At 45.9% G+C, this 24,711-nt stretch overlaps 1 protein-coding gene across 1 annotated transcript in view; it reads right to left on the reverse strand.

The window, feature by feature from the left end:
- Window positions 1–2,440: 2,440 nt before the first annotated feature.
- The window catches only part of ELAC2 (elaC ribonuclease Z 2), a 227,118-nt gene continuing 204,847 nt past the window's right edge, over window positions 2,441–24,711 (reverse strand). The window contains exon 24 of the mRNA XM_069200369.1: window positions 2,441–5,137. Coding sequence (XP_069056470.1) covers window positions 4,895–5,137 — 243 coding nt within the window. The 3' untranslated portion in view covers window positions 2,441–4,894. The remainder of the gene's footprint in view (window positions 5,138–24,711) is intronic.

Raw genomic sequence — 24,711 nt, forward strand, 5'->3', positions numbered from 1 at the left:
GGCAGCTGAAGGGCCAGGACCTCGGCAGCCCTCACCATCCTAGCAAATAAGGCCCCCTGCTCCATAGCCACGGTGGGAGGAGAGACGAAGTCTGAGTCGGAGAGGAGTATGGGGACGGTGCCGCCACCAGGAATGTTGGCCGGCGCTAGGAAAAGTCAAGGTGGCTCAACCAGCATTGGCCCAGATTCGTGCATGGATTCAAGGAGTCTCACTGATACTGGGGGATGAGCCAGCTGGTAGAAAATTAGTAGGGCCCCTCTCGAACTTGTGGGGCCCACGGGTGCACCAGCAGAATGGGCCCCCCATATATGAGGTGCATAGCCTCATAAAACTCACATATGTGGGGAGGGTCGTTGCTCTGGATCCAGGAAACTGGAAGAGAGGGCCTTGGTGCAGGTTCAACCGCGGAGCCAGGCCTCAAATGAAGACGTTTCCTTCGTCTCATCGGATTACTTTGGGAGACAGGTCAAAGTCAAAGACCTCTTCAACTTCTTGTTCTCCTTATGCTTGTGGGACTTACCCCGATAAGCAGATGACTTAGAGGACTAGCATTTGAAATAGCTCCATGATCGATTCCTGGACCTTCATCTCGACCGGGATCGAGACAATCAAACTACAAGGAGGTTGAAGGACTGCTCTTTCAAGGCCTTTGGCTGTATAGTGCAACAATCAACAGGTCTTGATGTCGTGGTTGCGCCTGAGGCACCAAAGGCAGACGAGGTGTGGAACCGCCTCCCACATTTGTGGGTGACAGGAACCATAAGGCTTGAAACCAGCATTCCTCGTGGACATCCTGCCACACAAGGTGACAATGTTTCAAAAATCTTCATCAAAAGGGTTGAAAAAAAGGTCAGTTAAAAAGTACTGGGGGCATTTCTTCTCTGGATCTGGACTGACTGGAGTGGAAAGAAAAGAATGGATGTCAGTGCGCTGGGAGTCTACATAGGCATTGTGCAAGACACTTCGAGCCTGGATGGCATTGACAACACCATGGGGAGCTGAACAACATCTACTAGTGTACAGAGGTACTGCTCGTGAAATAAATTCTGGGTCCAGTCTGACGCCTGGAGATAATACTAAGTTAAGCAATCTGTGACCAGAAGTCTCTATCACATACCAGAGTTTGCCAGGCATGGCAGAAGGCCAAACAAATTAAGAAGCATTTTTGGGAACTGAGTAACTGTGGAAAGTAGCAGAAAGGCTGCTGATTAAATGGAGGGTGACAAAAGCAAACAAACACAAATGATGGACGAAATGCGGAACCAATCAAACATTCACCCCCAGTCACAGATCTGGGTTTAATCCATTAATTATTTTGCTCACCATGCCACCCCAGACTGATTTGCATATAGCTGGGTCCAAACTGGAATGGGCTGGCAAGCAAAAAAAGTGATGGATTAAACCCAGATCTGTGACGGGGGTGAATGTTTGATTTGTTCTGCATTCCGTCCATCATCTGTTGTTTTTGATTACAAGGAGGGGGGCATTCAAGAGGCTGCCTACCAACCACAACAATCTAGCAGCATCTGCATTTATGAGAATGTTGAGGACTCCTACTGGTCACTGAAAGTTAGCAGCAAGAAAGCTTTGCATGTGAAAATAAATCACAATTAGCACTAATGTCAGGAAGAGCTGCAGTAGCTTTGTAAGAACCCATTAATAAGCGAGAGCCTTCGCGTCAGTTAAAAATTTCACATAAAACCGAGGAGGGAAATAATATGAAATGGTTTAGGAACAGTGTGTGCTTTCATTTACCAAGACTTTAGAAACAATGTAAGCCTTACAAACATATTTACAAAGGTGGACCAAAAGAAACAATGCAGTGGTGGGTGATATATGGATCTGAATGCACCTTCCCTGACACCACAATTTGTATTTGAGTAAGTCTGCAGAGGTACAAATACAACAGCTTTATCAAATGACACCTATAATTCTGCCAGAACTGAAATTGCCCAAAACAAAAATTGGCAGAGGCGACTGTCTTCAAAGTCAAAAGTAAAAATGTTGACATCTAACGGTGGTGTGCATACAATTGACAAAAACGTGAAATATGACCCACAGCAAAAGTAAATAAAACATACGAACTAAAAGCAGAGGTTGACCCACAAGCCCCAGCAATGAAGTAGACTATTTTTAGGTGGATGTGCAAAACAAAAAATGACAGTCATTCACAATGAAGAGAATCAATGTCTGAAGTTGGCTGTCCCTTGGTGCATGATATATGTGGTGAGCAGACGCAAAGCATATTGCACTTGGAGACCAATGGATGAAGAGAGCTGACCACGTATGACTATATACACATGTATGCGTTTTAGATTAGGATTTTTGTTGTTTTGGGAAAACGAGGCTGGTGAGTCAGACAGGCCAAACCTAAAAAGAGCACCCACGCCTGTCCTTATACACAACATGTAAAAGATTTCACAAAAGAAACCAACACACAGTGTAAAGCAAATATGTATTTAATAAAGCACCTTGGTTTTTAACTCAAAAATGGACAATGTGTTTCAATTCATAAAATAAATTATTTTAACTAATATTTACACATTTTTATTTCCTAATGAAGCAAACATCATCACTTCAATTAATAATCCGGTGCTGTCATATTAGAGATAAAACTCTACAAAGTAAGCAGAACATATAAAATAAACAGAATTAAATGACTAATGTAATTAGGAGGTTTGGATTTTAATACTGAAAATCAGACTGGGATGATATAATCTTATCGGAACCAACGCTTTCAAACAAATTCGCAACAGTATGCCGCTTTAAAAAATACCAAGGATAAAAATAAATTTGTAGGTTTGTGTAGAGATGATTCATCTGGTAAGGGTGTCTAAAAGCCCGGGTGACACCTGGACACTGTTCAATATAATACAATGGGTGGCAAGTGATGCACTGGTTGTGACATAGCCTATGTGACACATAGGTATTTATCTATGATGTTTGTACACTGCCACCCCATCCTCATTATTTAATTGAATTGCAAATTATCTGAAATCAGCATATAGTGGGGTGTACCGTGATGGGAGGAAGGTTCGTATGATACATTTACCAAAGAAATGTGGCATGAAACAGTGCTACCACAAAAAAAGTCTTACCACGTACATATTTTCCCATGTCCGTCTCTTATAAAACTTCTGAAGCAAACCCTAGTATTTTGGATAGTTAGGCCGGATGATGGCTAGAAACGTTAGCACCACAATCAAGAAGATTATGCAGCAATGCAAGCCAAATACGACCCGAGTCAGAGCACAGATAAGCTTCTTTGCTATGCAGTAAAGAAAAAGTCACATTTTCTGCTTCGAATAGCAAATGTGGCTGCCCGGTCTCTAATTGAATAGTCTGTATTTGTGACTACGTATCACAATGTCATTTGTTGTATGAAGCAGCAAGCAGTAATGGATGACACGATCCAGATTAAGGTTGTGTACTTGGAAATGATTGCCTCATTCTTAAGACATTCGGAAGACTTGCTATTTATTACAAGAACGTCACAGAGGAAAAACTTTAGGAACTGGAAGTACTTCAGGCCAATCAATGAAGCTTTTATTCTACCGCTGATGAAGCAAATGGAAAGCTGGCTACATGTTCACTAGCTTGGTCAATATGAAACACCCACACTACTTCTGGAAGAGGAAAATGCTTAAGATTACATTTGGGTTTTCCTCACTACAAAACCATTTCAACTATATAGCAGCGTTGTTACCGAGCTGGAATAATATCAACCACGCCAAACATCAAAAGGAAGTCCACTTCAAACCCTACTGGACTGACATGGCGCCAAGAAAAGAATGTGTTTAAACCTGGTAAAAGTGATAAGCGTCAGGAGCTTCAAAGTAATAACTCACTTCGGATCAACACAAATATAGAAAAAGTAGCAATGAAACCATGATAAGTATTAATATTTAGACTTCTAAGAATAGCTGATCCACCCCCAGGGGTCCCAGGGCAGTGCGCCTGTACAACATTCATGACTTCCAGCGAGAGCTTCCAGCCATCATCCCATATTTGTTCATGAATCGGGCTTGCAGGTGGAGACTTCTCAGGTGGGGAAAAAGTTGTGGCAGCACTCTACATCAGCCTTTCTACACAAGCCAGAAATTACAAATGGTCGGCCTGACCATAATGGACTGAGAACTAGATCTATCGGTCCCAATCTGCATCATAAGAAAGCTGTCCCTGGCAAAAAGTCTCAACCTCCGGTAGATAGAGGTAACCATTTGCAAAGATGAAAAATTGTCAGTCAGAGAAGATCAGCTGGAACTCCCTCCACAGAAAATGCACAACTAAAAACGATGCAGGCGCATTGTAGTATCACATAAAACGTCTACCTTTTCCTTTTAGTGAATTTGTGAAGTGCAAATAGAAGACATACAATGACAAGATGTGATTTACTGTTATGCAATTAATTGTTAATCACTGCGTGGGAATAAAAAAATCCTTATTCCTTTTACGGTCAAACAAGGTAGCAACACGTTTCGGTGAAAAACTTTGAACAGCCGAATGCAAATAATTTTAATGAGAGAGGGACAGTTACATTTTTAATAACTGACTGCCAATCATGGGTGTGAGTGTTGTCATGTGTATTTGAAATCACGGTGGCAGCACCCTTGTAACCAGGAGAAATCCGCCTGCCAAAAGCATTTATTTCACAGGAAAATTTCCAGTAGTTGATTACAAATCATTAACCCCCTTCTTCTGAAGTCACAAATACTTAACATACACCTCTGGAGATCACGCCAGACTGATAGGACATCAAGAACGTACTCACAGCAGACCAGCTACTCATCAGTATCTGCAATCTTCTAGATGCATCTCACATCTGATAAAGACTGCACGGGTTATCCAGACTGGCACTACTAACAGGTTGTCAATGTGCCCAAAGGAATATTCGTCAATTCGTTTTTAGCTTCTTGCTTTCCAGAACTGGAGATTCTTCAAGTTCTCGTTTTTTACCACCAGGCACGCTACAGTTAGCTACTGCTCCATTCGTTTTTTCAAGCAGGAGTACAGCCTCTTTAATCTGACGCAGCTCCCGTTTTTCTCTCCTCTCTTCCATTTCCTCAATTTCCTCTGCAAACAGGGCTTTCAGGGGGGGAATCAATTTAGGAATGACCCCAAAGTCATCAATGCGTATCTGAAGTGAAATCAAAACAAACAAGCCATAGTTAGCCGTCCTCCAGCCATTTGCACGCATTGCTCATTGCAAAACCACTTCCACTGCATTTGACCATTGCCTACAATTTAGTAACACTAGATAAGGTTAGCATCATGACAGATGTAAGGTTTCTTCTAAAATGCATATACACTCATGTTCAAGATTGTGAACCGATATCTTTACCTGGGTCAAACGGAATCATTCAGTTCAGCTGGCATCAACTAAACTAATGCCTGTGTGTGTCTGAATGAAACCTTGTTTGCCATTTTCCTTAGGTCAGTGGTTCTTAACCTGGGATCCGAGGACCCCTGGTGGTCCACAAGGCCTACTCAGGGGTCCGTGCCTTTAACAAAATTAAAAAATATTGAAGTTAACAAATTGAAATTAATAAAGTATGTAGAAATAAACAGGCAAAATTCAAAATATGAAATGTTTTTCCAATATTCGATTGAGAATTAAACAAAATATATGATCATTTGTTTGGTATATACTTGTTTCTATATTTTTTTGTAATATTTTGAGGTTCAAATCATTACAATTGCTTAGGACTGGGGTCCCCGGATTACTATAATGGCTCATTGGAGTTTCTCGGACTTCAGTAATGAGTCAGTGAAGGTCCACGGAGGTTAAAATGTTTAAAAAAAATTAACAAAAAAATAAAACCAAAAAAAAAAAAAAACGCCACCTTAGGTTATTGCAAGCTTCCCATCACAAATGAAAATTAACTTTCTAAAGTATATTTTGTGGGGAAAAAGGTTGAGGAAAGAGGACTCTAGGAAAATATATGTGCAAACAACTAAGTTACTGATTGATCGGGGAAACCAACGTTAATCTGGTAATTGATGGCGAAAAAGGAAAAAAACACAATACAACAGTTTTTACTGATCAAACTATGTAGATACATAACTTTGAATTTGCTAAAAAGAGGAGAACTTGGAAAAAAGGGACTATCCATCACCTAGATACAGTCAAATTTTTTTGCAGTTACTGTTGGGTTAGAACAAGTTACCTTCGGTAACGCCTTTTCTGCTAGTAACTACATCTGGCTGCAGATCCCCTACCTTTGAATTCTCCCCAGGTGTGAGACTGGATCTACAAAATGTTTGTGAGCGTATCCCTGCGCGCCAGTTGGTGGCAATCGGCTCCAAGTAAGTCATTGTGTCATGCACGCCAGAAAAGATAATATGGTACCTATATAGACGCCACCCAGGTGCACCGTCTGTTTCTTTTCATGAGGTTTCCGCCAGAAGCACAGAGCCATGAAGAACACTGACCACCGGTGTGTCAAAACTATGGCCCTGAGAAGAATGCCCCTGCCACCAGAAATCTGTTCGCAAAGAGGGGACGATGGGTGGGTCAGTAAGGAATCTCCAGGCAGATATAGGGGGTCATTCCGACCCTGGCGGTCATGGACCACCAGGGCCGGGGTTGGAGGATGCACCGCCAACAGGCTGGCGGTGCATCAAGGCAATTCTGACCGCGGCGGTAAAGCCGCGGTCAGAAAAGGGAAGCCGGCGGTTTCCCGACGGTTTCCCGCTGCCCGTATGAATCCTCCACGCCATGGGGATTCCGACCCCCTTCCCGCCAGCCTGGTAACCAGGCTGGCGGGAATGGGTGTCGTGGGGCCCCTGGGGGCCCCACATTGATTTTCAGTGTCTGCTTGGCAGACACTGAAAATCGCGACGGGTACAACTGCACCCGTCGCACACCAGCAACTCCGCCGGCTCCATTCAGAGCCGGCATCCTCATTGCTGGTGCTTTCCCGCTGGGTGGGCGGGCGGCCTTTTGGCGGTCGCCCGCTAGCCCAGCGGGAAAGCCAGAATGACCGCCGCGGTCTTTTGACCGCGGTGCGGTCTTCTGGCGGCGGAACTTTGGCAGGCGGCCTCCGCCGCCCGCCAAAGTTGGAATGACCCCCATAGTCTCTATCAGATAAGGCGTTACCAAAGGTAATTAACTTGTTCATCTGTCAGTGACTTCAAGCTGCAGATTCTTTACCTTTGAATAGATACCCAAGCAATACCATTCCCGAAGGTGCGGCTGCAAACCAATTTCAAACTAGATAGTCCTGCAGGACCAAATGGCAAAGTGCCCATCTCATCGGACCAGACTGTACACGCAGTAGAGTTTTTTAAATATGTGCAGAGATGTCCACATTGCTGCCTGGCAGATGTCCAGGATGGGAATTCTGCATACTAACACAGTTGTCACTGTTTTACCTCTGGAGGAAGCCCTAAGCCAGGACTCCCAAACCTCTGGAGGGTCCATTTTGGTCAGGGAATAGCAGATCTTGATGCAGAGCATGGCCCATCGAGAGATAGTTCGCATCTGCACTGCCTGACCTTTCTTCACACCCTCATACCCCATGAAGATTTGGTCATCCATCTGGAACTCACTGGTATGATCAAGGTAGAACACCCAGGATATTCTTGGGTCCAGGCAGTGGATTCTCTCCTCCTCCCTTGAAGGACGTGGGGATGCGTAAAAAGTAGGCAGGGTGATTGATTGGCCTACATGAAAAGGTGTGACCACTTTTGACAGAAAAGAGGCCCTTGAGCAAAGCACCACTTTGTCAGGATATATAGAGAGGTAGGGCGGCAAAGATAAGGCCTGCAGCTCACTCACTATGCGGGCAGATGTAATTGGCACGAGGAAGGCTGTATTCAATGTGAGAAGCCTGAGGGGACAATTGTGGAGGGGCTCAAAAGAAGTGCACATTTAAAAAAACTTCAGAACCGAAATAAGGTCCCACTGGGGCATAATGAATGGGGAAGGAAGGAACAGATGAGTAAGACCTTTGAAAAACCTATGTACAATAGGATACAAACTAGGATGGCTGATCAGGCAACCACAAGAAAGAAGAAATGAAAGATAACTAGCCATTAAGAGTGCCCAAGGAAGAGCTCCGTTGGGCAAAGGAAAGAATGAAAAGTAAAACCTCAGAGAGCGAGGGGCAGAAAGGGGAATCAAAAGATTTGTCGGCCACAATTTTCTCCTAACGAAAGGCATATACCATTTTTGTGGAGGGACGCCTGGCTGCCAAGATCACTTTACAGACATAGGGAAAAGGTAAAAAGCAGTCAACTCCCGTCGCTCAATCTACACGCAAGAAATAAGAGAATGGACAGGTTCAGGTCAAGAACCCTCCCTTGCTGCTGCTACAGAAGATCTTCTTGAAAGGGCAGTCTGCTCAGAGAATCGATGGACATGCTCAGTAGCTCAGGTTACCAGGCTCTCCATGCCCAGCCCAGGGCCAAAAGAATTACTTGAGCCCGGTCATTCCCAATGTTCTTGAAAACTTTGGGTAGGAGTGGTATAGGTGGAAAAGCGTACAGGAGGCCACAATTCCACTCACAATGAAAAGTCCTTCACCCTCTTCTATGCAGAGACTGGACAGCATGTGAGGCAAGAGGCTGGTTGGAAATTGGCCCAGTTGAAAGCCCCTTCCGTAGCCACAAAAGGAGCAAAGGGCAGATTTGGGGGTATGGAGCAGAGGGGCACCCGCAAGGCCAAAGGACCGGACTTTAGCCCAAGTATACTTGAAGCACTCAAGCACTGAATATGCCTTGTCTCCAGAGAGACGTGCCCCATGAATGGTACCAGTCTATAAGGGAAGCTTGAACTTCCCCCAAAAAGCCAGACATCCTCAGTCAGGCGTGGTGCATCAGGACCACTGTCGTGGAAACCGCTCTGCCAAGCGAATCGGCTGTGTTAAGTCACAAATGGATGGTGGATTTTGCTGCGTCTCTCCCATTGGCAACAGCATGAGAGAGTACAGACTAGGCCTACATGGGACCTGTGGCAGCACTTGTGCAACCGTGTCCTACAAAGTGTGGGAATAACTGCTTGCAGGCAGGCAGTGTTCACAGACCGCAATACCAGGCTGTTGAAAGAAATCATCTTCTCAAATGAGTCTAGCCTCTTGGACTCCCTATCCGGAGGAGTGGTAGGGAATGGACTGTGGGAAGCTGAGGACTGGACAACCAAGCTCTCATGGGTGGGATGTTGCATGAGGAAGTTTGGGACCCCAGGCATTGGACAACAGCAGCAGGCAATTGTCCTATTTGTAGGAGCCCCTGTGCAGAGTTTGGCCAAGGTATCGAACAGGACGTCCGTGAGTGTATCATTGAAAGGAAGCAAGGACTGAGGTGTGGAAGCTACAGGTTGCAGCACTGTCAAGAAATTAGTCTCGACTGCCACCAAGGGTAGCTGAAGGTCCAGGACCTCAGCCACCCTCCTCACCCCCACTACATAAGAAGTTCTCTCTTCCGTAACCACAGTAGGGGGGGAGAAGGCATACCAGTGTCTAGAGATTTGTCCAGTCCACTGGCTTCACCCAAATCACCACAGCAGTCCATTTCCTCCTCATAAGGCTGGTATTCAAAAGGGTATAACAACCCCTTCCAGTATTTCTCGAGGCCTAGTCAAACAGTATAGGGCTCAGGCTCCGATCCAGGTGGCAAAGTTCCTGCTGGCGTCAGGCAACGCCCATCTGGCTCCATGTCGAAGTCAGGAATGACAATGGGGATGGCAGCACTAGTGGGCACCAGCAACATCTAAATTGGGACTGGCGCCAGAGAAGGTCAACATGGCACATCAGGAGTTGGTCCGGATCCAGGACTGAATCCTCTGAGGCCCTTAGGAGCAGGAGCTGTGGGCATGGAATTAAATAGGGCCCCTTCTGACTCAGGGGGCCAAAAGGCACGCCAACAAGGTCAGACTGCCCAGAAATGAAGCGTGTGGCCTCACAAAACACCTTCAGTTGGGCTGGGGTAGCTCTGGCTCCTGGAAAGTCAGGGAGAGGTGGAGCTGGTGCAGGCTCTGAAGAACAAGACCTGAAATTTCAAAGTTGCCTTGGCGCGTCTGCTGACGGACGAGGAGAAGTCTAACACGACTTCTTGCTCTACTACTGGTGCCTTAACTGACCCGATTGTCCAGCAGACTTGGAGTGGGATGATGATAACTTTAGCCTTTGCGATCTGTCCCCTTGAGTGGGACCTTGAGCTGAGTGGAGTGGCGAGCCGGGCCGCCATCAGCTTTAGGAACCGCTCCCTCAAAGCCTTTGAAGGCATGGCCGGACACTCAGAGCACGACTTCGGGTCATGTTTTCGATCTAAAACATCACAGATGAGTTGCCGATCCATCACAGACATCGCTCAATGACAGGATCCACAGGGCTTAAAACCAGTCTTGCGTGATGATATCCTCGACACACAAGCAAACAACTTTTAATCATCAAATGTAATTTAAAAGAGCAATGGAAAAGCTTTCCTCTATAAAAGCATTCAGGCCAGATGAACAAGTTACTTACCTTCGGTAACGCTTTTTCTGGTGGATACACTAGCTATTGCGGATTCCTCACCTTATGAGCTCTTCCATGCGCCAGCATCTGACTGAAAATCTTCTTCCCAGCTCTTCACGTCGACGAGGACGTCACAATTGCACAGCTCCATGCGACTCCGTCTGACGTCACTGTGTCAATAAGAGGTCCTCGCCGGCGTGATGACGTTTGTTTCACCCATTTTTTACGTACCTTTGAGGCAAACAGGTCCTCACAATAGCTCAAATGAATACATATATACATAAAACCATAATGATGCAAAAACATTATAACCATCATTTATATATACACACATAATTACCAAAACTTATGAACACTTGCAAAACAATAATCTTGGTATGACCAGACAGGCAACGGGGAGGCGAGTGGGACTGTAAGGAATCCACAGGTAGCTAGTTTATCCACCAGAAAAAGCGTTACCGAAGATAAGTAACTTTTTCTTCTGATGGATATAATTACCTGTGGATTCCTCACCTTATGAATAGAGTCCCAAAGCAGTACCGCACGCGGAGGTGGGTGCCTGACTGGTTACACCAAGAAATCTTGTAATACAGAACGTGCAAAATGGCTGTCCCTCCTAACCCCTGAATCCAAGCAGTAATGCTTTGCGAAGGTGTGGCGGGACACCCAAGTTGCTGCCTTGCAAATATCCACCACGGGAACCCCTCTAGCCAGGGCCGAAGTGGCTGACTTAGCCCTGGTGGAATGGGCTCGAATACCCTCAGGGGGAATCTTCTTTGTCAACGAGTAGCAAACCTTGATGCAAAGAATGACCCACCTGGAGATCGTTCTTTTATGGAGCGATCTGCCCTTCCTCTCTCCAATATATCTTGCACGAACAGCTGGTCTTCCAAGCTAAAGTCTTTCATCCTCTCAATATAAAAACTGAGAGCCCTTCTGGGGTCCAAACGATGGAACCTCTCTTCCTCCTTTGAGGGGTGAGGAGGAGGGTAGAAAGATGGAAGGGTAATGGTCTTCCCCATATGAAAAAGGAGTGACAACTTTTGGTAGGAAAGCCACCCTGGTTTTCAGCACCACTTTATCAGGAAAAAATAAAGTAAGGGGAGGTTTAACAAAAAGAGCCTGAAGCTCACCAAAAAGTCTAGCTGACGTTATAGCTATCAAAAACACTGTCTTAAGAACTAAAAATCTTAATGGACAAGAATGCATGGGTTCGAACAGTGAACCCATTAAAAAAGTTAAAACAAGATTCAGATCCCACTGAGGCATAAGAAAAGGAGTGGGAGGAAACTTATTAGTCAAACCCTTTAAAAACCTAATAACAATAGGCGATTTAAACAAGGAGGGCTGATCCGGAAGACATAGAAAGGCTGACAGTGCCGCCAAATAGCCCATAACAGTAGCAACTGCACAACCCTTCTGTGCTAAAGCTAATGCAAACAACAGAACATCGGATAGATGGGCTCTCAGAGGATTAATTTGCTTCTCTCCACACCAAGCCACGAACTTTGCCCACCTGCTGGCATAAACCGTCTTAGTGGAGTGTCGCCTGGCCGATAAAAACATCCACTACCTCTGGTGGGAGAGAGAAAGAACTCAGGTTGCCCGGTTCAATCTCCAGGTATGAAGGTGCAGGCTCTGGAGGTGGGGGTGTACAACCTGCCCCTGTGAGAGGAAATCTGCCCTGAGAGGGAGACAGAGCGGAGGGTACAGTGAGAGTTGGAGAAGGTGCGTCTACCACACCCTTCTTGGCCAATCTGGGGCTATTAAAATGACCTGAGCCCGATCTTGGTGAATCTTTCTCAGAACCCGAGGAATCAAGGGTATTGGGGGAAATGCGTAAAGCAACTGGCTGCACCAAGAGATCTGAAACGCATCCCCCAAAGCTCCTTGCACCGGATACTGGAGGCTGCAGAATGATGGGCAGTGCGCGTTCCCGAGTGGCAAACAGATCTATCCTTGGAGAAACCCACATCTGAAAGATGTGTAGGACCAGATCCGGATGGAGACGCCAATCGTGATCGGCCAAGAAATGTCGACAGAGTGTTGGCACGTACGTTGAGCACCCCGGCCAGATGATTCGCTACCAAGCAAATCCGATGGTCCCGAAGCCAGGACAAGAGTCACAGAGCCTCTCTGCAGAGAAGATACGACCCCACTCCTCCCTGCTTGTTTACATACCACATCGCTGTAGTGTTTTCCGTCAGGACCTGAACTGACGGACCACGAAGGGACAGGAGGAAGGCCTTGAGAGCCAGACGTATTGCCTGCAATTCTAACAGATTGATATGAAAAGTCTGTTCCACTGGAGACCAACGAACCTTGATCTCCAGGTCCCCCAGATGAACTCCCCACCCCAGAGTGGAAGCATCGGTCATGACCGTGGCCGCGATCACCTGTCACCGTGGCGGCAATGAAAACAGCTTTTCTTGAGAAAGGTTGCAGTCCACAGCCCACCATTGAAGATCTGCTGCAGCGTCTCTGGAGATCGTTATTGACTCCTCGAAGTCCCCTTTGTGTTGAAACCACTGCTTGCGGAGGCACCATTGGAGAGCCCTCATGTGCCAATGTGCAAGAGTGACCAACCGAATGCAAGAAGCGAACAGACCGAGCAGGCGTAGGACCTTGAGAACTGGAACAACCGCTCCATTTTGAAACATTGGAATCAACGCCTGGATGTCCTGAATCTGCTGAGGCGGAGGATAGGCCCGATTCAATATTGTATTCAGTACTGCCCCTATGAACATGAGTCACTGAGAGGGCTCTAGGTGAGACTTGGGCACGTTTACCGAAAAGCCCACACTGAACAACAACTGAGTTGTTATCTGCAAGTGAAGCAGCACGAGCCCTGGAGACTTGGATTTGATCAACTAATCGTCCAGGTAAGGGAATACAGATATTCCCTCCCTTCTGAGACTTGCTGCAACCATCGCCATCACCTTCGTGAAGACTTGAGGTGCTGAAGTAAGACCAAACAGAAAGACCGCAAACTGGCAGTGTTGCGACCCCACCACAAACCAGAGATACTTCCTGTGCGACTTGAGTATAGGGATATGAAAGTAAGCATCCTGCAAGTCGACAGACACCATCCAATCCTCTCTGTTCAACGCCAAAAGCACCTGTGCCAGAGTCAGCATCTTGAATTTTTCCTGTTTGAGGAACCAATTCAAAATCCTAAGGTCTAGGATTGGTCTCAATCGACCATCCTTCCTGGGAATCAGGAAATATCTTGAGTAACAACCCTGACCCCTTTCCTGCTCTGGAACCAACTCCAATGCACCTTTTGATGACAGGATTTGAACCTCCTGCTGCAACAATACGAGATGGTCTTCTGAACAAAACGAGGGATGGGGAGGGATGGTAGGGGGGGGGGAGGAACTCCTGAAAAGGTAGAGCATATCCTTTCCTCACAATGTTCAGAACCCAGGAGTCTGATGTGACTAACTCCCACTTTTGAGAAAAAGACGCAATCTTCCCCCTACAGGAGAAGTATGGCTGAAAATGGGCAGAAAACTAGGGCTGCTTCCCTTGTTGTTGTCCTCCAGAGGAAGAGGATGACGCAGGGTGCTGCTGGGTGGCCGCTCTTGTCCGAACCCTCCCCGCCCTCTAAAGGATCTATAAGGGAGGCTGTTGGACCATGGACTGGGGTCCCCCACAGTAAACGGCTCCACGCCCAAACCCCCTGAACCTCCGAAAGGACCTGAAAGGGGTAGTAGTGGAAGCCTGCAGACCCAAAGACTTTGTTGTGGCCCTACTATCCTTAAAGCGCTCTAAGGCAGAGTCAGCTTTTGCACCAAAACGTTTTGACCCATCAAAGGAAAAGTCCAAAAGAGCAGTCTGGACATCCGAGGGAAAGCCAGAGGACCTCAACCATGCATGCCTCCTGGTAGCAACAGAGGTACCCATCGCCCTGGCGACTGAATCGCTAGAATCCAGAACAGACTGGATTATCTGCTTTGCTGCAGCCTGAGCATCCGACAGGAGTTCTCCAAATTGTCCTTGCACCTCCTGAGGCAGGTCTGGAACCATAGGCCTAGCTGAATCCATCAGGGCATGCACCTATCTACCCAATACACAGGTAGCGTTTGCTGCTTTGAGGGCCATACTACATGAAGAAAAAGTCTTCTTCGCAGACTGCTCCATCCTCTTGGATTCCTTGTCCGATGGAATCACAGGGAAGGAGCCTGGAGCAGACCGTGTGGAGCAAGAGGCTTGAACAACCAGACTCTCCGGGGTAGGATGTTTAGAAAAGAATCCCAGTTCCCCAGGAGCCACCCTGTACCTCCTTGCCACAGATCTGTTGACAGCTGGGGAGGACACAGGCTTCCTCCATGTCTCTAAGATAGGCTCCGTAAGAGCATCATTAAACGGAAGCAATGGATCTGCCGAAGTAGAAGAAGGATGCAGGACGTCAGCTAAGAGATTTGTTTTGACTGCTGCAGCAGGCAACGGAAGATCCAAAAAATTCACCGCCTTCCTGACTACAGTATGGAAAGAGGCCGGCTCCTTCGTAAACTCCCCTGGTGAAGAAAGGTCCCATTCCGGGGAAGTGTCTAGCCCACTGGCTGAGTCAAGCCCTTGATATTCCCACAAGGGCTCCACAATCTCTCCTTCTTCCAACAACTGCCTCTGGTACTCCTGCTCCTCCAAAAGTCTTAAAGCCTTTCTACACGACCTCAGCCTGGCCTCTAACCTTGGTGTCGACATAGAATTAGCCGACGTCGATGACACCGGCTTCAGAACTGTAAGGCACAGACCAGGAGAAGAAGGCTGACTATGGTCTAATCCGGAGCCATGCGGCGCCAGAGCGGATCCCATCGGCGATGTGGTTACCTGTGGCTCCGTCATCGGCATTGACCGATTAGGTGATGTCTAAAAGGCGACGTCATCGGAACCGCAGGTCTCCGTGGCAACGTCATCGGCGCCAAACCGGCACTCCAGCCAGATAGAAGGGCATAAACGGCACCCCCTTGTAAGGAGCCGGGGAGCCCAACGAAAATGCAAAAGGACCCATGGGACCAGCTGGTGCACCAGCAGGGGCCAGAGCATTAAACATAAAAAAACATGGCATTTAAAAATGTTGCCGGATCTGCTCCTGGAGTCGGGAAGGCAGGATACAGCTGGTCTCCATGCTGCACTTGCGCCTGTTGAGCATCCGAATCCTGCGCCACAGGTGAAAAGCGAGGACTCTCTGGAGACGCAACCACATCGAAGACTGATGGCGCCAAAGAAGCCTGAGGGCTTTTAGGTTGTGGAGTCACAGTCGGACTAACTTCCCACATCGCACAGCGCCATCTAGATGGAGACCTAGACCTTGAACGGCTCCGAACCGAACGACGCGGATAGTCATGATGACGTCGTCTCTTGTGCTTCTTCGACAAAGTGTGAGAAGATGACCTGTGATGGCTCTTATGTCCTTTTTTCGCCTTAGCCAAAAAGAGTTTGGCTTCCCTCTCCTTCAGAGCCTTTGGATTCATGCTCTGGCAGCATACACACTCCTCGACGTCATGCTCGGAGCTCAAACACCAAAGGCAATCATCATGAGGGTCAGTGACTGACATGCGACCCCCACACTCTCGACACGGCTTAAATCACGACTTCCTAGGAGGAGACATTGTAACCAGAAACAAAATCGCACCAGATACAAGATGGCACCTTCAACAGTAGTAAGAGCTAGGAGAAAAACGTTTGTGTCGAAGGCACAGAAAAAAGGGAACTGATGTCAGCACGCTGGCGAGGACCTCTTATTGGCACGGTGACATCAGACGGAGTCGCGTGGGGCCGTGCAATTGTGACGCCCTCGTCGACGTGGAGAGCTGGGAAGAAGATTTTCCGGCGGATGCTAGCGCATGAGAGAATCCATAAGGTGAGGAATCCAGAGGTACTTGTATCCATCAGAAATCTGACATATATTACATGCTTGTAGGACCGGACAAGCAATAATCAGATAATCCATCTTGATACCGCTCCACTATAACAGCCCAGCTTGAACTGCTCCTAGGGTTGGAAAACAAGCAAACAGTATTGTGTACATCCTGATCAGGCCTTTTAATTTAGGTATAGCTCGAGTCCTGTGGCACAGTGAGCAAAGGACCCACTGTACGGACATACCCATTAGTTTCGGAGAGGCCACTGCAACAACTGATGGAAGGAATACTTTCATTTATATAGGATACTGACAACTAGCAATTGTTAGAGACTGCATTCCAGTTCAGCCTTTTTCATCCAGAGACCAACCATACACAATAGCGCGTTTGTCTTTCCCTATGTAGGTTATCTGTTCTGGCAGTTTGTTACCACATTCCGATGGACAGACAGACAGAGGTTGAATCAATGTATTGAGCAAGAGCTGAGATATCAAGCCTTGAAACAAGAAGAAAATTAGAGTAATATATTCTTGTGATCAGAACTAACATACAAAAATTACCTACACTGTACCTACTATACACACCAACGTTTATGGAAGGCCAATAACATTCTGGACTCAGCCTGATGTCATGAAGACATGGGGGACCTCTACCACAATGTATGGAGGTGCCCTACTATCCTCAAATATTGGCTGTCTATATTTGCAAGCTTGTCGAGGGTCTTGAGCCAAAAGCTGAAGGCCTCAACCAGTCATGCTGCTCAGCCTGGTAGATGAGATCAGAGGCACAAGGAGGGACCAAGCCTTGATAGGACTTGACACATTCATTGCTGAAAGGGACAATTACTACAAGTCAACAGATGTCCCAAAGTTGAAGGAACAGAGGTTGGGCATGGACCGTTCCGCTAAATTGGAGGACCGAATTTATTTAGCCTGAGGGTGTCCTCAAAGATATGGGGGAAGTGGTGGACATAATATGGACTAACCACTGTAGATGCATGAACTCAGGAGGGTGGGGTAATTGTGGCAGCCAATATTGATGTTATAGGAACCCCCTGCCGTGGCCCGCTATATGTGTGCTTGCTCATCTTTGTTTATACCCAAATGAATAAAGTTTTGTTATAAAAAAAAAAAAGAATAGTGAACACTCATCTGTTGGAATGAGCCTCCTTCTTTTCTGTGCATGGCCATCATCACTGAAAACCAACTCTGGATGAGCCATTATGGATATCAGCTCCATAAGTGCAATCTTGCTTGTGCAAGTTAAAAGAAGTTTAGAAGTCAGCTTAGGAAACGCGGAGAAAGCTAATAAAAGATTCAATGCTGATTGGGGTGCTGAACATATCTTACAATTTGTTAGAGGAAAGGTATGATTACTCACAAAAATACATTTGAGGACATTTTAGAAGTTGCAATCCAAAATTGTGGGCCAATTCACTTCCGACTACATTATGAATCCTTGTAATGTAAAGCTCAAATAACCCCAGTTTATGTACATTCATCATGTATGCCATATTTGTTAAAACCATTTCCTGCAGACACACCATGCCTTAAACTCTGTGCCAATTCAGACAAAAGAGGAGGATGAATACAAAGTGCATCCTGGACTGGATCACCTCTTTCCTCTGCAACCGCTCCCATGAGTCTACCTTCCTCCATTCCATTCAGACCCCACCAAGATCATCTGCGGCGTCCCACAAGGCTCCTCGCTCAGCACGACTCTCTTCAATGTCTACATGAGCCCCCTCGCTGACATCGGCACGCAAACACAACATCATCATCACCTCCTACGCCGACGACACTCAGCTGATACTTTCCCTCACCAAGGACCCCACTGGCGCCAAGACCAACCTGCAAGATGGAATGAAAGACGTCGCAGAATGGATGAAACTCAGCCGTCTGAAACTGAACTCAGAAAAAAAAAAACGGAAGTCCTCATCCTCGGAAACACCCCACCTGCCTGGGACGACTCGTGGTGGCCCACGGCCCTGGGCGCCGCACCTACCCCCTCAGACCACGCACGCAACCTCTGTTTCATCCTGGACCCGCTCCTCACCATGACCAAACAAGTCAACGCCGTATCATCTTCCTGCTTCCTCACTCTCCGAAAGATCTTCCGCTGGATCCCCGCTGACACCAGAAAAACTGTGACCCACGCCCTCGTCACAAGCCGCCTGGACTACGGAAACACCCTGTACGCAGGAAACACCGCTAAACTCCAGAAACGTCTGCAGCGAATACAAAACGCCTCCGCCCGCCTCGTCATCGACATGCCCCGCAGCAGCTACATCTCCGCCCACCTGAGAAACCTGCACTGGCTTCCCGTCAACAAAAGGATCACCTTCCGGCTCCTCACCCACGCACACAAAGCCCTCCACAACAAGGGACCCGAATACCTCAACCGTCGCCTCAGTTTCTACACGCCCACCCGTCAACTTCGCTCCGCCAACCTCGCACTCGCTGCCATCCCTCACATCCGCCGCACCACGGCAGGTGGGAAATCCTTCTCCTACCTGGCAGCCAAGACATGGAACTCCCTCCCCGCCAACCTCAGGACCACCCTGCATTCCAGAGGCAGCTCAAAACCTGGCTCTTCGAGCAGCAGTAACCCCCTCCCCCTAGCTCCTTGAGACCCTCACGTGTGAGTAGCGCGCTTTATAAATGTTTTGATTTGATAAAATGTTAGATTTAAGAATTGTCAGAAAACAACTGCAGTACTTAGTAAGATGGAAGGGGTATGTCTGCGGGTGAATGACTTTAAATGCTTGCCCAACTGTGAAGTTTGGAAAGGAGCTGTGGATACCCAGTGCATCATGAATAGTCTACTTTCTATCTTTTCCACCCACCTCCCTTGTTTAACATGGCAAACCACTACATCTGACAGGTGCAGTGTGATAAAATACCGACAGTGTTACAAATGGACTTCAACTTTTTTAAAACAAGTCTTTGTAAAAACAATAATCTTTCTTGACACCCCAACATACCTCAAATAATCAACCCCTGAACATTAGTTCACAGAATCAATACCAGAGAAGTAATGTACGTAGCAACAGGGCACCTCAAACTAAGCTGTTTGACATCTTGCCCTACGGCACAGTCAGAATAACAATGCCCGAATCAAAGTCAAACCTGGCCAACAAAATGCTTTTGCTGATATCAAAGCAAACCTTTACAATGGAACACAACATGGCTGGCAATGGAAATGTCCATATCACTTCTCATGTGCCTACGCACTGCACGTATGTCACTGGTGTTACCTTTGGCATTGTGTCTTATGTTCATGTAGGAAGCTGGCCTGGGGTGTGGTGGCCACCTATGGTGTTTGCACCTTATACCAGGTCCAGGCAACCCTTATTAGTTAGTATAACAGTGTCTAGGAAGCTAGGGCTCTCTAGTGGTAGCTGTAGTGAGCAGCCAAGACTTATCTAGCTGGAGTGTAAATCACTGGCAATACCACAGTAGTCACACAGCAACATATCTCACATGAAAGTAACCACACAGTATTGCAAAAATAAAGGTACTTTATTACATTAACAGTGAACTAGGTTACTTCTAGGCAGACCCCCAACTTGAGGCAAGCATACACTATATGGAAAATGTCACTTACCCAGTGTACATCTGTTGGTGGCATGTAGCGCTGCAGATTCAAATGCTGTGCATTTATCGCCATCTAGTGTTGGGCTTGGAGTGTTCCAAGTTGTTTTTCTTCGAAGAAGCTTTTTTAGAGTCCTTTGTTAAATTGTTTTCCCGCAGGTGGATAAAGTAAGGAGTGAATTGCATATGTACAAATATATATAGTAAGTAAAGAATATGTCCATGCAATGTATATACATATCTACATAATAAAGTACTACAGCAGCTACAGGCTTCCGGGGAGGAGAGAGGGCGCATGTGAATCTGCAGCAACACATGCCACGAACAGATGTACACTGGGTAAGTGACATTTTCCGTTCAATGGCATGTGTAGCTGCATATACACATGCTGTGCACAGACTGAAAAGCAGTCCCTCTCCTACGTAAGCGGTGGCTAGCCTGTAGGAGTTAAAGTAGTTTGAAATAGTGTTTTAAGCACTGCTTGACCAGCATTTGCTTGTTGTCAAGATAACACATCCACACAGTAGTGATTAGTAAATGTGTGTGGTGTGGACCATGTGGCTGCTTTGCATATGTCTGCCATTGGTATATTTCCTAAGAATGACATAGAAGTTCCTTTCTTTCTAGTAGAATGTGCTTTAGGAGTTACTAATAATTGCCTTTTAGCTTTAAGATTGCAAGTTTTAATACACTTTACCATCAATCTGACCAATCCTTGTTTGGAAATAGGGTTACCCTTATGAGGCTGTTGGAAAGCCAGACAAAGTTGTTTAGATTTTTCAAAGTCTTCCATTCTGTCTATATTATACATTAGAGTTCTTTTGAGATCAAGAGTGTGGAAAGCTCTTTCAGCAACTGAATCTGGCTGTGAAAAGAAGAAAGGCAATTTCACTGACTCATTAATGTGAAATGGTGAAACCACTTTGGGTAAAGATTTTGGATTTGTCCTAAGTACTATTTTGTGTTTGTGTACTCAGTGGAAGGGTTCTTCTAAAGTGAATGCTTGAATTTCACTTACTCTTCTTAAGGAAGTAATTGCTACCAGGAAAGCAACCTTCCATGAGAGAGATTGAAGAGCGCAAGAATGCATGGGTTCAAATGGTGGACCCATAAGTCTTGTGAGCACAATGTTAAAATTCCATGCAGGAGCCGGTGGAGTTTTAGTTGGAATAACTATTAAGACCTTCCATAAAAGCTTTTATGACAGAGGTCTGCTGTCTGTTTTGGAGGTAGCCTGATATTGCTGTTAAATGAATTTTAATTGATAAGTATGCAAGATAAGCTTTCAGTAAATGAAGCAAATAACATACAATATCCTGTACTGATGCTTTAAGTGGATCAATGTTTTTAGGTTGGCAGTAATATACAAAACATTTCCATTGATTTGCGTAGCACTGCCTGGTTGTAGGTTTACATGCTTGTTTTAGCATGTCCGTACATTCTGATGGAAGCTGTAGGTATCCAAATTCTATGAACTCAGAAGCTAAATAGCCAGGTTGAAAACACTGGGATTAGGATGCCTGATCTGACCCTTGTTTTGAGTAAATAGGTCTGGTCTGTTTGGGAGCTTGTGATGTAGCACCACTGACAGATCCAATAGTGTTGTGTACCAGTGTTGACGTGCCCAAGTGGGAGCTAGGAGTATCGTAGTGAGGGAAGTGTGACGGAGTGTGTTGACCAGAAACAGAATTAACAGGAGAGAGGGAAAAGCATAAGTATATATCCCTGACCAATTGATCCATAGACCATTGCCCTTGGATTGGGGGTGTGGGTATCTGGACGCGAAGTTTTGGCATTTTACGTTTTCCCCTGTTGCAAAAAAGGTCTATGTTTGGTGTTCCCCATATCTGAAAGTAATACTGAATTACTTGTGGGTGAATCTCCCATTCATGTATTTGTTGCTATGTCCTGCTTTAGAGGTCCGCTAGCTGGTTGTGAATCCCTGGGATGTATTCCGCTAGCGGGTGAATGTGACTGTGAATTGCCCATTTCCAAATTGTTTGTGCTAGAAGGGACAGCTGCGATGAGTGTGTCACCCCCCTGTTTTTGCAGATAATACATTGTTGTCATGTTGTCTGTCCTTATTAAGTCTTTTTTGTGTATGATCTGTGGTTGGAACGCTTTGATGGCTAAGAACACTGCCAGCAATTCCAAGTGGTTTATGTGGCAAGTTTGTTGAATTTAGTCCCATTCCCGCTGTATTACAAGATTGCTGAGATGGGCTCCCCAACCTGTCATTGATGCATCTGTGATGACTATGATCTGTGGCACAGGGTCCTGAAATGGCCGCCCTTTTGATATGTTGGCCTGATTCCACTATTGGAGAGATATGTAAGCTTGGCGGTCCAACAACACTAGATCCTGTAGTTGACTCGGTGCCTGAGACCATTGTTGTGAGAGACACTGTTGCAGTGGTCTCATGTTTGACGTGCATTGGGCATTGTTGCTATGCATGATGCCACCATTCCTAATAGTCTCATGACAAACCTTACTGCATACGTTTGATTGACTTGCAATTGGGATAGGAGAGTGTGAAACGATTGGATTCGTTGTGGATTTGGGTAGACTAATGATGACTGAGTGTTCAGAATTTCTCCTAGATAAGGATGAATTTGTGCTGGCTGAAGGTGAGATATCTGGTAATAGATTGTAAACCATAATTTGTGTAGGGTATCTATTGTGTATTGTATGTGCTGTTGACCGTTTCAAATGGTACTTGCTTTTATTAACCAGTCGTCCAGATAAGGGGAGACATGTATGTACTTTCTTCTGAGGTATGCCACAATTACTGCTAGAAATTTTGTAAATACCCTTGGTGCTGTTGTTAATCCAAAAGGTAGTACTTTGAATTGATAGCGTTTGCCTGCTATCACAAACCTTAAATAGTTGCGGTGTGCTGGATGTATAGGAATGTGGAAGTAAGCGCCCTTTAAATCTTATGCGGGTATGGAGTCTTGTTTTTCTAACAAGGGAATTACATCTTGTAGAGTGACCAGGTGGAAATGCTATGGGAGGATATATTGATTTAGAGGTTGGAGATCGAAAATTGGTCTGAAAGTGCCATCCTTTTTTGGTATGAGGAAGTATAGAGAATATACCCATGTCCTTTGTTGACTGGTGGGAACCATCTCTATTGCACCTTTGAGTAGAAGAGATTCTACCTCTTGTTTTAACAAAGCAATGTGTTCGAGAAAAAGCCTGTGTGAACGGGGTGGAATGTTTGGTGGAGTGACGATAAGTTCTAGGCAATAACCATTGCGGATAATTGACAGTACCAATTGATCTGTTGTAATTGGTTGCCAGTGAGGATGGAAATATTGCAATTTTCCTCCCATAGGAGATGTATGTTGTTTTGGGATGCAGGGAAAGTTACTGCTTTGATGAGGTGGAGGCATCTATTGCGGCAGGGGATTTACCTCTGGATCTGAAAGTGTGTCCTCTATAAGAGGGCTGGAAAAATCCCATGGGATAATATTGTGGTCCTTGTTTTTGTTGTGATGTAGATGCCTCTGAAGTTTGTGGCTTAAACCCTCCTCTAAATTGAGGTTTACAAAATGAGCCCCAAAAGGTGTTGTATAAAGGGCTCCCATTGGCCTTGGTTTTCTCAGAGTCCCTTTTTAATTTTTCAATGGTTGTATTCACCTCCGGTCCAAAGAGTTGCTGCTTATTAAAAGGCATGTTAAGAACCACTTATTGTATTCAAAGCTTAAAGCCTGAGGACCTCAACCAAGCATGTCTCCTAATTGTGACACTAGTGTTTATTCCCCTAGCTGCTGTATCAGCCGCGCCTAGTGGTGATCAGATCTGATTAGCAATGGCTTGTCCCTCTTCCACTACTACTTGTGCTCTTTTCTGGTTTCCCTTTGGGAGATATTGCAGGCACCCCTGCATCTCGTCCCTATGTGCCCCACTATCCCTGACAAAGATCTTTGGAATTAGCAATTCTCCATGATTTGCAGCCTGAGTTGCTACTCTTTTCCCTGCTGCATCACATTTGCGGCTTTCTTCATCAGGGGGAGGAGTATCCCCTGTGGACTGGCTATTTGGCCATTTTCTGGCTGCACCAACTACGACGGAATCTGGCGGTAACTGAAATAAAGACTGGTTCAGTTGGAGACGCTTTATATTTGTATCTATTTTAGGTGTTAATACCCTGACCTTCACTGGTTCTTTGAAAATGTAATTGGCATGTTTTACCATACCTGGTAACATTGGCAAACATTGATATGACACTCTTTGAGGCTAGAAATTTGCCTCTGAAGTGTTGACCTCTATAAGAGCCTCTAAATGCTTCTCTTTGTGTTGCTGTAGGCCTTGTTTAGGTTGTGAGGTGGAAGCGTCTGCAGATTGGGGCTTGAAACCTCCTCTAAATTAATGTTTACAAAATTAACCTCTATAAGATGTAGTGTATAGAGCTCCCATAGCCTTTGCAGTGTTCAAATCTTTCCTGAGCTTTTCAATTGTTGTGTCAACTTCAGGACCAAATGGGTGTTTTTTATTAAATGGCAGAACGAGCACTGCTTGTTGGATTTCTGGTTTGAAACCAGAAGATCTTAACCATGCATGCCTATGTATGGTTATGGCAGTATTTTCACTTCTAACTGCTGTATCAGCAGTATCAAGAGCAGATTTTATTTGGTTGTTGCTTACTGCCTGACCTTCAACAATTTGTTGGACCCTTTTTTGATGTTCTTTTGGCAGGTATTGTAAGAATTCCTGCATTTCGTCCCAGTGTGCCCTGTCATATCTCACTAGTAGAGCTTGTGAATTAGCAATGAGCCATTGGGTAGCTGC

This window comes from Pleurodeles waltl, chromosome 7 (genome assembly GCF_031143425.1).
Source record: "Pleurodeles waltl isolate 20211129_DDA chromosome 7, aPleWal1.hap1.20221129, whole genome shotgun sequence".
Lineage (NCBI taxonomy): Eukaryota > Metazoa > Chordata > Amphibia > Caudata > Salamandridae > Pleurodeles > Pleurodeles waltl.